Consider the following 13,403-nt stretch of genomic DNA (forward strand, 5'->3'; position numbering starts at 1 on the left):
TCACGTTCTGCTCTGTAGAATAGGAAATCCCAGATTGATCTCGTGTTTGGGATCCTCTGGTTTCTTAGATCAGCCTGTTTCTACAGAAAGGGGAGGAGCCTAAACATTTTAAAAAAGGGTCTATCTTCGCATTCTCATTGGTCAGTCCTGACGTTCAGACCAATCGCGGTCAAGAGTATTCAGTCGTACGCTGTGGGGGCGGAGCTTCAGACCGAACCAATCAGATCCCACGTGGATCCGGAGCCTTTGAAATGCGTGAGGAGGCGTGTTCGCGACAGAGGACTGAGCCGCGCGTGCGCGCCATCTCTTTTGTTTTGCTACTTTCTGTGCTCCTGCTTCATCATGGAGATGAAGAAGAGGATCAGCCTCGAGCTCCGAAACCGAAGTCCCACCGAGGTGCGTGAGAATCCCGCAGCCGCTCCTGTTTTCTGCGTTAGCGGTAAAGACGCGCGCGCGTGTTCCGTCGTCTTAGCGCGAGCTACACCCGCGCGGCTCTAGTAGCGGAGCTCTGTTTCCCGCCCGCTCCACGTGCGGGTTTCCTGTGTTCCGTGGAGAAGCCTCGAGGCAGCTCCAGCTAGCTAGCTAATGTGGAGAAAGAGCCGCGAGCCGGTTTGGGTCTGTTTCGGTCGGGTTCCGTTGACTGTGTGCAGCGGGGCGACTTCCCGCCGTAGGATGATCGCGGTTCCGATGACAGTGGTGATCCTGACGAACCGCAGTTCTGCTGAAATGCTTCGGCGCCGTTTTAGCTTGAAGCTCCAGCTCGGTGAGTCTGTTCGGACCACTTTCAATGCGCATGCGCAGTCCAGTCTCGGAGCTGGATTTTTTCGATGCACGGCTGGCTGTTGGGGACCCGGGTGGGTTCGGTCCATTTCAAACAGCCTTCTGGCGGAATATCGGGCAGACGTGAGCTGAACCTCAGCCACGGTCCGAGACCAGGACGCGGGGAATGGACGGTACCGGTGGTCCTCGGTCCGTCTGCCTTCATTCTTAAGCCGTGCAGAGGTCAGGTTCGAAATGGGAGGTCAGGTTCGGAATGGGGAGCACCAACACAGATTAGCTTCTATAGGTACCACTCATTTATGGGACTTACTTTACTATACATATTCTATATTGTGGTAAACATGAGTTCACATACAGAACCCTACAAACATCTGGGCTCTATGGACCTAAACACTGCAGTTGTTCCAAAGGTCCAGAGCTCGGTTCTGGTCCAGACCTGTTGCCTGTCATCAAACGTCTGCAGTTTCGCTAACGGCCTGCAGGGGGCGCGGGAACGCCGAGGCCGTCTGGTTTCCATCATGGTGACGTATGAAAGCGTCATGGTGGTAAAACTGCTGGTGTCACGTGACTGCGGACGGCGGGCGGATGAAAAGGAAGAATAAATATTCATCCAATCAGCTGTGGCGCTGTGGATGGAGCTCTGGGGAAGTGCTGCACATCTGATTGGCTACCATGATGGCATGGCGTTAAAACTCCAAACACGCCTGGTGGAGCGTTTCCACATACGTCTAGGCTCTGAAGCTCTCTGGAGCAGACACTAAGGGGATTGTGAAATCCACCAGGACCGGTTCTGGACCAGAGCCCGGCTGGTAGACGAGGCCTCCTGTCCTCAGAGTGAAGCGGCCGCTCTGCGGCGCCGAAGGTGGGGTGTTGGCTGCAGGTCTGCTCAGCTGCCGTCTGCTTCCAGGTGGGGGAGCTGGTGGTGGACAACTGCCGCTCCAGCGACGGCGAGGTGGAAGGTCTGTCAGAGGAGTTCACGGAGCTGGAGGTCCTCAGCATGGTGAACGTGGGCCTCAGCTCGCTGTCCAAGATGCCCCTGCTGCCCAAACTGCAGAAGGTGAGGAGACGTGGTCATGACCGCAGCCTCAGGAGGTCTGACCTTCCTCCCAAACGTCTAAACTGAATGAAGGACGTTGACCTCAGAATGATGCAAACCAAATGGTTCCAGGTTCAGGTTGGTCTGAACCGCTCAGCCTTCCCGCCTTTTACAGCAGAACTGAGACCCGACTGCTGTGTTTCAGCTGGAGGTCAGTGAGAACTCCATCGGTGGGGGGCTGAACACGCTGGTGGAGAAGTGTCCTGGCCTGACCCACCTCAACCTCAGCAGCAACAAGCTGAAGGAGCTGAGCAGCCTGGAGCCGCTGGTAAGTGGCGCCTTCCTCTGGTCCTCCCAGGAGGTCCGCTGCTCACGGCGATGTCATGTGACCTGCAGCAGAGCCTGAAGGCCCTGAAGAGTCTGGACCTGTACGGCTGCGACGTGTCCTCTCTGGACGACTACAGGGAGCGCGTCTTCCAGCTGCTGCCACAGCTCACCTACCTGGACGGGTTCGACCAGGAGGACAACGAGGCGTCCGACAACGGTGAGGCGCCATCCGTCACAGTCTGAAGGTCGAGGAACCCGCTCTGCTGGTTCTTCAGAATAATCATGAAGGTCTAAGACAAACCTAAAGTTCTTGTTTGGTTCCGTCTGAACTCACCTGATCCGTTTCCTGTCAACACACTGGTTCTTTTCTAGATGAGGAGGAGGAGGCAGGTCCTCCCGGAGATGATGATGAGGAGGACGAAGATGATGAAGAGCACGGCTCTGAAGAAGAGGAAGTGGGGCTTTCCTACCTGATGAAGGACGGCATCCAGGTGTGCCACTGATCCAGATGGGGAGGGGGAGGGGGGGGGCTCCTTGTGACTGAGCGCAGTCAGCAGCTTCCTGTTTCTGTTGAAGGACGAAGACGATGATGGAGATTATGTTGAGGAGGAAGAGGACGAAGAGGATGAAGATGAGGATGGAGGTGAGTCTGTTCTCCTCCCTCACATGGACAGACCCTCCTGAAGTGATGAGGGGGGGTCTGGTTGAGAACCCGGTTCTCCTGGACCTGTAGGCTGACGCCACAGGTCAAAGCAGAGGAGGAAAGAGGCTCCGCCTTTTCTGCAGAGATGACATCATTCTGTTGAACTACAAATGAAGGAGGATGGACTACAGACACGTCACTTCCTGCTGCGTCATGCTAACACCTGTTTGCAGAAAAAGGTTCAGATCTCCTGCTGTTTGCTCAACAGTTCTTGGGTTGTGCTCTCCTCTTAGCGAGGATGCTGTGGTTGTCCTCTGAAGGGGATCAGAGGAACCTCCAGACTAGAGCGCTGCATTGGGATTGGGTCCCACGGGACCCAACCCAAATCTCGCGGGATTGGGCGGTTTGAATTGTGCAGCGGGCGGCAAAAATAACCAGCGGGATCAGTGCTGCCATGAATATCTCATGAATATAAATTAGCGGACTACGTTAGTACTGAAGCTCCGTGAAGGCAGCAGGTAGAGACGCCCAATGGCCTCTGTCATCTAACCTGTTGTTGGGGGGGTGCAACGCCCCGCCCCGCCTCTTACTAAGAGCGCGCTTCAGGCCGTCTGTCTGCGCGCGCACACACGCACACTTTTAACCGAACAGGATTTGGGAAAATATATTTGATAATTAAGTTGCACATTACACAAGAGGAATGCATGAAAAGATGAGGCTGGAGGAGGGACATTAGTCTCTTTAGTAATAATATCAATACAAATACGTGTTTTTTTCCTGCGGGACGGGAGACGATACAAAATCAATGCATCTCTATTACTGTGCGGGACTAAATTCTATGAGTTTTGCTGGAGCGGGCGGGATTGGTCAGAAATTCAGTGGGCGCGGGCGGGGGCAGGATCCTCGGCATTCTGGGTAAACTGGACCTCCTTTAAGTTGTATATGTGTTCATGAATTAAATCCAGTCACTGCTGATGCAACAGATAACCTTTGCACATCTATTCACCTGCACTGTTCTGTAAATAGATTTTTAAATTATACTACCTTGTTGTTTGACTTTATGCTACATTTTCTCTGTTCTTGTTTTTTATATTATTCTTGGTCCCCCCCCCCCCCTCTGCTGTCAGTTGCTATGGTAACAAACAAATTTCCCACGTGTGGGATCAATGTAAAGGTCATGTGACCCCCCAGTTTGTCTGACCTTCACTCTGCTTCTCAGATGAAGCTGCAGCTCAGGGAGAGAAGAGGAAGAGGGACGCAGAAGACGAGGGGGACGAAGATGAAGACGAGTAGCTGCCTTGCCCGGCCCCCCTGCACCTGCCACCCCCCATGACCCCATTTGGGCGTGGCCTCAAGCTGCAGGCTCTAAGATCAGGACTGCTGGCAGATCATGTCCCGTTTCCGTGGTAACAAGGTGGACCTGCTTGTCTGGAGAGATCCAGATGGGACATGGGTCAGAATGGACCTCAAGCACCAACTTGATCCGAATATAAGGTTCTCCCGAGTTCTGGTGGCCCCTTTTTTGGGTCAGCAGGTGACGCCGTCCCCCAAATCCATTTAGAACTGCCTCCAGAGGAGCTGAACCATTCAGATGGGTCAGAACCGACCCAGAGAACACTTGATGCTCTGCCCCGCTCCAACCCCTGTGAATATTTGACCCTGAACACAAACTACTACACTTCCCATTAGCCTCAGGTGCTGTTACCATGGAGATGTTCTGTTCAGAGGCAGAAAATTCCTGAATTGGACTTGTGGTTCAGGCCTAAAACTTTTAAAGAACTTGACCAATAAGCTCTGCCCCTTAACTGTCACACCTGTCTGCCGTTTTGGGTTTGGCGCTAGTCCGGTTCCTGTCACCGGTTTATTTTTATATTCTGTTGTTTTTGAATAAAACCTGAAGGAAGCCCCTCCTGCTGCTGTCAGTTCAGCCGTTACCGTGGCAACTTACCTTTCCAGTGGTTGGTGTTACCAAAAAATGACCCATCACATTTTGATCGACCTCTACAGGTGCCCGTGAGCTGTGGTGGGGTCAGGGGGCGTGGCCTGACATGGGCTCTTTTATCAATGGCAAACTATCAGAGGTACACACCTGAAACAGAGGCGGAGCTTCGTGTCTCTTTGCCTCTGCTCAGGGTCGTCTCAGGTCCACCTGTCTGCTGCTCCACCGGTGATGCATGAACCAATCAGCTCACAGGACCCGTGTGACTGTCTGACAGGTCACTCCTGTGTTCTCACCTGCTTCCTGTCACATGATGATGCCAACAGCATTGTGCACACACTCACATGCACACTCCTGCAGCCTCAGGCTGAACCTGTGCTGGTTTCAGTTTGGAGATTTTATTTCATTACATGATCTGGACTTCATTTCCCATCATCCTCTGCGAGTTTACAGCAGCAGCCACACAGCACACGTCAGCTTTTGGAACAGCCACAGCAGGAAAACCGTTTCTGGAACTGAATGTGGTCCCGTCTGCTCTGGTGGGGGGGGGGTCCTCACACTCAAATCTAATAAACATGAAAGCTCAGATCCATTTTCTTCTGAGGGTGTGGCACACAACTGCAAAAAGTGATGCATAAAAACTCATGGCCCCGCCCCTTCTCAACTGTAGTTTGTGTGATGAGCCGTTACTATGGCAACAGCTCTCTTCACCATTAAGTGTTCGACCTGCCGTCCCGACCGGACCCAGTCAAAAGATCCAGTTCTGAGGAGTCTGAGAGAAAGATGAGGACGGAAAGCTCGTCTAAAATCTGGGCTGAGGTGTGCAGCAGAACCCAGTCCCGGTAGAACCAGACTGGTTGTGACTGTTCTGAGAACAGCTGAAAGCTTTGGGGGCGGAGCTTCAGAGCTGACACTTGACCTGTCGGGAGATCAGGTGCTAGACCTCCAGCTGATGGAGGTCCTGATGAGTTCCGGGATGCGCTCTGGTTTGGTCCAGAACCCTCTCACATCAGGCTCATGCGGTTGGAGTTGGCACTGTTGAGGGGGGTTTGTGGGGAGGGGGGGTCCAGCTGCTGGTAAAGTACCCTCAGCTCCTTGATCTCCTGCAGCACGTCCCGGGCTTGGCTCCACGCCGCCGCCGCCTCCTTCAGGAGCCCTTCGGCTTCAGCTCTCAGTTCCTCGGCCGACTCCTGCCCTCCTCTGCCCCCCCAGCCCCCGTCCTGCCGCACCTCCATCAGCAGCCGCTCCGTCCTTTCCAGCTTCTGGCCGATGAGCTCCTGCAGGCGGCTGACCGGCTCCGGGGCTCCTGGTGGGGGGGCCGCCCCACCCTTCTTCGTGGCAGTTCTGGTCTCCGGTTGAGTCAGAATCTCATCGGTGGAGGCGCAGCGGTTCTTCTCTGCCTCCGAGAGACGACTTCCTGGATCTGGGCTGTGGGTGGAGCCTATCTTCTCACGAGGAAGGCTCTGAGACTTCCCAGAAGGCCCGGCGGTCCGCGCAGACAACAGGCTGTCAGTTTTGGAGCTGGGGGAGACGGGAGAACAGCCGGGCAGGGATTTGTCCGGGTCTTCCTGGAAGCCGTCACACCGGTCCAGACCCTGAGTCGGGGCGGGGTTCTCCTGAACCAGGTCCAAAGTCAGCATCCCATCTGAGGAGGAGGTGGAGGCCTAAGAGACAGAGAAAAGCTTCACCTTTACCTGAGGGAGACCTGGATCCCGGACTGGAACCGGTCTGATGCAGACTACAACAACCTGGAGATGCGGTACTGACCACGGCCAGCAGGTGGCCTCTGGTTGGCAGTCGGCGGTTGTGAGGAATCTTTACTCGATCTCGGGTCAGGTGACACAACTGAGACTCTTCCACTGTCACCTGGAACATAGAGATATGTAGGAGAACCCGTCACTTTGGCCCGGTTCAGTCCAGGTTCTGTTGAGTTTTTATCATTGAGATTCAGATCAAAACATCTGAAAGACTTTCATCTTCAGTGAAACAACAAATGTTTCTAGAACAGAAGTTCTGGTTGATGGTTTGGTACGTAAACCTGATCCAGACAAACCACTAAAAGAAACTGATGGTTGATCAGAACTGCCTTCAGACGATCAGAACCGCCTTCAGGCTGGAAGAACTAATCCATTGTCAACCTAAAGGAACGGATCAGCACCAACAGAACCCGCTGATGGAGAACCGTTCAGAAAGGTTCAAGCAGCTGTCTGAGCCCACCTCATCCAGAATCCGGTTCTTGGCTCTGCTGATGGCCGCGTTCAGCACGTTGATCCACGATTCCTTCTCCTCTGGACTGACGGCCAGGAACACCAGGTTAGGAACCTGCAGAACCCACAGAACATCCGGCGAAGGTTAGAGTCCAGAATGTGCAGACGCTAAAGCAGCACATGGCAGGATCGCACTTATGCAGGCGCCACCAAGGAGGGCGGAGAGAGTCCGAACCGATCCAGAACCACGTCACTCTGGTCCTCATAGGAGGGATGTCAGAAATGTCCTTACGGTCATAACTGATGCCTGAGAGGCTCCTCCCCTTAATCTCACCTGATCATCAGACTGACCCCGGTCTGGTCTAGTCCGGCTCACAGGAAACTGGACCGGGACTGGACCTTGAACCAATTAGGGCTTCAGATGTTCCACTAAAGGCGCTAAATCTTCCTACTGCTGTTTGTGCGTGTGAGCCATCCCAGAATAATCACCACAGACCAGCGCTCAGTGGGTAACAAAGTCAGAGGTCAGACCCCAGTGTTTGGTCCAGGTGTGTCTGGTTCTGCAGCAGGTAAGGGCCAGAGGGAGGGGCCTACCGTGTTTCCTGGGGAGGAGCAGCGCTGCAGGCGGAAGCGGCTGTGGTTCTTCTTACTGCGGCTCTTGTTCTTCCTGACCTCCTCACACCCGTCATAGTCGGACAGATCCAGAACCTCCTCAGCCCGGGACGGGTCCCTTACCTGCACACAGGTGAACGCACAGGTGAGCGCACATAAACACACATCCTGAATGTTGGAATCAAACCCACAACCTCCCATCTGAGAGCAAACGCTGGCACCGGTTGACGTTGGGTCGACATTTGAGCCACTCCCTGTGAACTGGAGGGGGGGGGGTCACCTGCTGCTGCCGCTAACACACAGACATTTAACCTCACCTGCTCTGTCTCCATGGAAACAGCCTCCATTATTCAACATCTTTAAACTGACACTTCCTGAGGGGCGGGGCGGGGGAGGAGCCTAAGCAGCTGTCTGAGTCTCCTGCTGCTGGCACAGTCAGAGGGGGGCGGGGTCAAATAGCTGCTCTTTAACGACACCTCACCGGTGAGCCCTTCCAAGTGCCAACTGTGGGCCAGAGGTGGAGCGGTCGACCATTGATGGGAAGGGTGCAGGTTTAGTTCCTGCCTTGCTGCCCATGAGTCACGTTTTACCTGGTGGTTATAGGTCGGTGCCATTTATGGCAGCAGAGCCCCCGTGCATGTGAACGTGCACGCTGATGAATGCTTTGTGTAGCAGCAAAGCGACTTTTCAGCTGTAGTTGCTGCTGGTTCGATGTCACGTCGCCAACAACAAAACACAAAAACACACAACCCACAGAAAAAAGAATCCCAAACAGGCGTAGAATCGTCCCGGCGCCGTTTCAGAAACGGACAAACTGTTTCTGACGTTCACTCATCTCCAGGTTGACGGGATTTAAACCACGTCTGCAGCTGCTTTTCTCTCGGGGGGGGCACACTGATCCAGATGTTACAGCACTGACCACACAGTCGCCCCCGTCTACAGACCATTCCAGCTTCATGGGGCAGGTGAAGGTTGTGTAATTGTGTTGTGTGTGTACAGTGGTGGACAAAATAGTTGGTTCCCCTCAGTTTAAGAAAGAAAGTCCACAATGTTCACTGAAATGACTTAAAATGTTCAAAAGTAACAATAAATTAAAGTGTATTGAAAATTAAATCACCAAGATCAGCCATTACTTTAGAGTTGTTGATTAACAGAATTATTTATTAAAACAAACTAATGAAATAGGGCTGGACTAAAATGATGGTTCCCATAACTTCATATTTTGTTGCCCATCCTTTTGAGGCAATCACTGCAATGAAACGGTTTCTGTATTTGTCAATGAGCCTTCTGCACCTGTCCACAGGTATTCTGGCCCCCTCCTCATGAGCAAACTGCTCCAGTTGTCTCAGGTTTGACGGCTGTCTTCTCCAAATGGCATGTTTCAGCTCCTTCCACTGATGTTCAAGGGGATTCAGATCTGGGCTCATAGAATCCACTTCACAATAGTCCAACGCTTTTCTCTCAGCCATTCTTGGGGGTTTCTGGCTGTGTGTTTTGGATGGTTGTCCTGTTGGAAGACCCATGACCTGTGACTGAGACCAAGCTTTCTGACACTAGGCAGCACATTTCTACCCAGAATGCCTTGATAATCTGGAGATTTCATTTGACCTTCACAACTTCCAGACCCCCTGTTCCAGATGCAGCAGAGCAGCCCCAAAACAGAACTGAGCCTCCTCCATGTTTCACAGTAGGGACAGTGTTCTTTTGGTTGGAGAGTCTACCAACATGGAGCTGATGTGCCTTACCAGAAAGCTCCAGTTTGGTCTCATCTGTCCTAAGGACATTTTCCCAGAATGCATTTTTGCAAATTCCAGTCTGGCTTTTTGATGATTTCCTTTCAACAGTGGTTCCTCCTTGGTCGTCTCCCATGAAGTCCACTCTGGCTCAAACAACCATGAATGGTGCGATCTGACACTGATGTACCTTGATCTAGGAGTTCACCTTTGATGTCTTTGGAGGTTGTTCTGGGCTCGTTGGATACAGTTCCAACTATCCGTCTCCTCAATTTGTCATCAATGTTCCTCTTCCATCGTCCAGGGAGGTTGGCTACTGTCCCGTGGGTCTTAAACTTCTGAATAATATGTGTCACTGTGGTCACAGGAACTCCAAGCTGCTTAGAGATGGTTTTATAGCCTTTACCTTTACCGTGTTTGTCTATAATTGTGTTTCTAATGTCCTGGGACAATTCTCTCCTTGGCTTTCTGTTGTCCATGTTCAGTCTGGTTCACACCTTTTCACTATTTGTCTCCCTTTAAATAGGCAGACTGACTGATTCTGGGTTTGAAAACAGCTGTGATGTCAATCAAAGGACAAACCTGAGTTCATCATGACCCCCTGGACAATTAGTTCTCAGTCTTTTATGGAGGTACCATCAATCTTTGTCCAGCCATATTTCATTAGTTTGTTTTTTTAAATAATTCTGTTCATCAACAACTCTAAAGTAATGGCTGATTTTGATGATTTAATTTTCAATAAATGTTAATTTATTGTTACTTTTGAACGTTTCAAGTCATTTCAGTGAACATCGAGGACTTTCTTTCTTTAACTGAGGGGGACCAACTATTTTGTCCACCACTGTGTGTATGCATGACAATTTGAAGTATAATGGTCCAAACAAGTTCAAACAAGTTTGACGGTTCTGTCGTTTGGAGAACATCGTCCGCTCTTTTTGGTGTTTAGGAGACGAGACGTTGAGAGGCAGTCTTGAAGTTGAACCATCGCCGAGGTCAGAACACGGCATGAATATTACTGCATCATCAGCAAACATGTGGATGTTTAGAGCTCTGGTAGATCATTGATGTGTGGTGAGATAAGACTGGAAGTGTGTGTGTTTGTTCGTGTTAATCTGTGTGTGTTTGTGTGTGTGTGACTGTAAATGGCTTTGGGCCTTACAGCAGGTACAGAGCTGGAATAGAAAAAGGGGGCGTGGCCTCCTGTTGCTTCTTTTGGTTTAAGTGCTTTGGGGTGGGGGTCAATGACTCAGAATGGGCTTCATCTCTGAGACGACAGAAAACCAGAACCAGGTCCAGTCCAGAAAGTACGACTTTAGCTGCAGCTGAACAACAACACCCCCCCCCCCACACACACACACAACAGCCCAGGAAAACCAAAGCAGATGATTTGACTAACAAATATGTGTGTGTGTGCCTTTTTGTTTGTGTGTGTCTGTGGGGGGGGGAGTTTTTGTTAATTAAATTCTTCAGGACAACCTTGTCTCTGCTCATCTAGGGGGTGTGGCTCCCTGGTTGTCATGGAGACAGCACAGTTGTCCTGCTAGCATTAGCGGGACGGAAACACCTTCCACGGCTGAAACCGTAAACCAGGTCAGAACCTTCAGGAACCAAAACCACCGACCCGTCTGAGCCTGAGGTTCCTTCACAGAGATGACAGACCGGATCAGAACCTCCGTTCCAGCAGATCTTTGAGTCCATCAGCAGCAGAACCTGTTCTGACCCCCCCCCCCCAGAGGTTACTGGACTCCAGCTGAGGAGAACCTCGTTCAGACTCCACGTGTTCTACAGACAGGAGAACACCGGTTCTGCTGCGTCTTGCAGCGGTGAAACTGGATCTGTGTGGTTCAGAATGAAACCCGACTCTGCTGCTCGGCACAGAAAAGGTTCCGTCAGTCCCACAGACTGAAGGAGAATGTCTGTCTGACCAGAATATCTGAAGCTGATGTGGGTCCCCGATGTGTCCATCCCTGGAGTTTGTTGCCATGGCAACCATGAAGCCCCCCCCCCCCCCCTTACCTCCTTCTGGCTGATGAGCAGTTGGTCTCCTCGCAGAATAAGGAAACGGGTTTTCCAGATCTCTCTGAAGAACCCCTTTCCGCAAAACTTCCGGATCCAGCCCACTTTCTCCGGAGAGGAACTCTGGGAAATGGAGTCCGGTGGAGCCTGACAAACAGAGCAGAGGAACAGGTGAGTTCAGCTGCTGGGTTCTGTACTGAGCAGAAGAACCGAGTCACGGGCTCAGCAGAGCAGACCAGGGTTCTACTGATGCACATCTTGATGTTGATGGAGAACCTGAGGCAGAACTTGAGGCGGACACAGAGGAACCAGAACCTGACAGGAACCATCAGGGGAACATAGAGAAGAACCGGGGAGAACATCCTGTCTGTGGTGCGTTCACGGTCTGGTTCTGCAGTGCTCTTCTGTCCCGTAGAACCTCAGTTCGAACCGCAGGTTCGTTAACTTTTGGACTCACTTGTTCACCGAAATCAAGTAGTTTTACTATGAAAACCGGAAGTGGCGGGTCGTCCCTTCACAATAAACCTGCCTTTAATCTTCCGAGCTTTTGTTCGACCGACCGGCTGTAACGGAACCAAAGCGGCCCGAAGGCGGGTTCCGGTTCGGTTGTCCTCACCCTTCTCCCGGTGGAGTTCTTCTTCATGGCGCCGCCGGGGCCTCAGACGGGACTTGTCGCACTTTCCCGGTAACTCGGTTCCCGCCGCGGCGCGAGGCGGTCGAGCGGATCACAGGAACCTCCTCCGCTCCTCGGCTGGAGTCTCTCTGGGCGCGTGCGTGTCCTGCCTGCAGCTGCCGCGTCCGCCGGGCTCTGCTCCGGTAACCCGGCCGGGAGCGGCTCCTCCCGGGGTGTCCGGTTTCCCCCCCCCCCCCCGACTCCCCTCTGGCTCCGCGGCTTCCCGGTAGCTCAATAGCGCCGCCCAGAGGAGCGTTCCGGTCAGAGATCTTCACTGCTGGAGGTTCCGGACCTCAGCAGAGGTTCTACAGAACCTTTGAGCAGATGTTCTGGTGGGTGGTTCCGGTCCAAATGACCACAGCAGTCGTTTGGTTGGTACAGTCCTGCCATAGGTCAGTAAAACTCACAGAAAAGTGACTAAAAAGTGATGGGGGGAGGGGGGGGCTGCGGAGAAGGTCCAGTTCTGTTCTCTGAACCCAGCTGGTTCTTGTGGTTCTGATTTTGTTATTTAGTTTTTTTAGCCCAATGTTTCCATCAACAGTCGTCTGATGGGCTTCAGACTGGATCTATGAACATGGATCATAGAACAGACGGGCACAGAGTTCAACCGGTAATGGCTAAAGTGAACCGAACCGAACCAGACTAAACTGGACATCCCTGGCCTTAGGCTTAGACCCCCCTTCTCTGTGAGGAAAAACACTTAAAACAGCAGAAACCTCAGGGGGGGGTCCACATGGAGGAGGGATCCTCCCCCAGGACAGACGGGCGATGGACCAGAACTCAGAGAGAAGAATGAACTGATCTAACTCTACAACTACACGTTTGAATAGTCCAGCAGACGAGCTTCATCCAGATGGAGTTGGGGGGACGGCTGGGGGGGGGCGCCAGACCGTGGTCCAGGTACCACCGGAACCGTATGCAGTTACTGACCTGCCAACAATGGCACTGCTCCAAACAGATGAGAACTGAATGCTGGGATTGATAGCAGATGGTCATAAAAATAATAAGAGAAGAAGAAGTAGATGTGATGAAGACTGGAGTTACTCCCCCAAACCTCATTCCAGTAGTGAGCTTTGTTCTCGTCATCATCAGTCTTTTGGTTTCCCCACATGATGATTGACACACACTCAGCTTTAGATATGTCACCTCAGCTCACCCCCCACCCTCCAACACAATGGGGAGAGTCCTGACGTCTGATTGGCCACATTTTGTCAGAACAGTCTCTGTGTCTTCTGCATGGAGGTTCTGACAGACACACCCGCAACCCCGTGTTGGTACGACCCATTTGGGGGAGACGGTTTCTGTGTTTTCAGTGAAGTTTCTGTGTAAATAAACACATTTTTTTGGGTTCAAATCTGCATTTCTTTGGTGTCATCAGTCTTTGTGGAACATCCACATTCATGCTTTTGGTTGAATCAATATCACCCGTCTGAGCAT

General features: G+C 52.1%; 2 protein-coding genes across 2 annotated transcripts; one reads left to right on the forward strand and one right to left on the reverse strand.

The window, feature by feature from the left end:
* The first annotated feature begins 244 nt into the window (after window positions 1–244).
* On the forward strand, window positions 245–4,695 carry LOC101164877 (acidic leucine-rich nuclear phosphoprotein 32 family member E). The gene is made up of 7 exons (XM_004086678.4): window positions 245–396; window positions 1,688–1,837; window positions 2,022–2,144; window positions 2,213–2,360; window positions 2,516–2,634; window positions 2,720–2,786; window positions 4,006–4,695. The coding sequence occupies exons 1-7, from the start codon at window positions 343–345 to the stop codon at window positions 4,077–4,079; spliced, it is 735 nt and encodes a 244-aa protein (XP_004086726.1). The 5' UTR covers window positions 245–342; the 3' UTR covers window positions 4,080–4,695.
* Window positions 4,696–5,103: 408 nt separating this feature from the next.
* On the reverse strand, window positions 5,104–13,381 carry LOC101167189 (pleckstrin homology domain-containing family O member 1). Its single transcript, XM_023964544.1, has 6 exons — window positions 11,910–13,381; window positions 11,294–11,440; window positions 7,527–7,667; window positions 6,943–7,047; window positions 6,493–6,591; window positions 5,104–6,389 (listed from the first exon to the last, which is right to left on the reverse strand). The coding sequence occupies exons 1-6, from the start codon at window positions 11,934–11,936 to the stop codon at window positions 5,730–5,732; spliced, it is 1,179 nt and encodes a 392-aa protein (XP_023820312.1). The 5' UTR covers window positions 11,937–13,381; the 3' UTR covers window positions 5,104–5,729.
* Between the last annotated feature and the right edge of the window lie 22 nt (window positions 13,382–13,403).

Source organism: Oryzias latipes, chromosome 16 (assembly GCF_002234675.1).
Source record: "Oryzias latipes chromosome 16, ASM223467v1".
Lineage (NCBI taxonomy): Eukaryota > Metazoa > Chordata > Actinopteri > Beloniformes > Adrianichthyidae > Oryzias > Oryzias latipes.

Coding starts and splice junctions, on each gene's coding strand:
- LOC101164877 (XM_004086678.4), top strand. CDS start 343: ATGGAGATGAAGAAGAGGATCAGCCTCGAGCTCCGAAACCGAAGTCCC. Junction 2,361..2,515: donor CAACGAGGCGTCCGACAACG/GTGAGGCGCCAT, acceptor GTTCTTTTCTAG/ATGAGGAGGAGGAGGCAGGT. Junction 2,787..4,005: donor GGATGAAGATGAGGATGGAG/GTGAGTCTGTTC, acceptor TCTGCTTCTCAG/ATGAAGCTGCAGCTCAGGGA.
- LOC101167189 (XM_023964544.1), bottom strand. CDS start 11,936: ATGAAGAAGAACTCCACCGGGAGAAGG. Junction 11,441..11,909: donor AGAACTCCACCGGGAGAAGG/GTGAGGACAACC, acceptor TCTGTTTGTCAG/GCTCCACCGGACTCCATTTC. Junction 6,592..6,942: donor AGAACCGGATTCTGGATGAG/GTGGGCTCAGAC, acceptor TCTATGTTCCAG/GTGACAGTGGAAGAGTCTCA.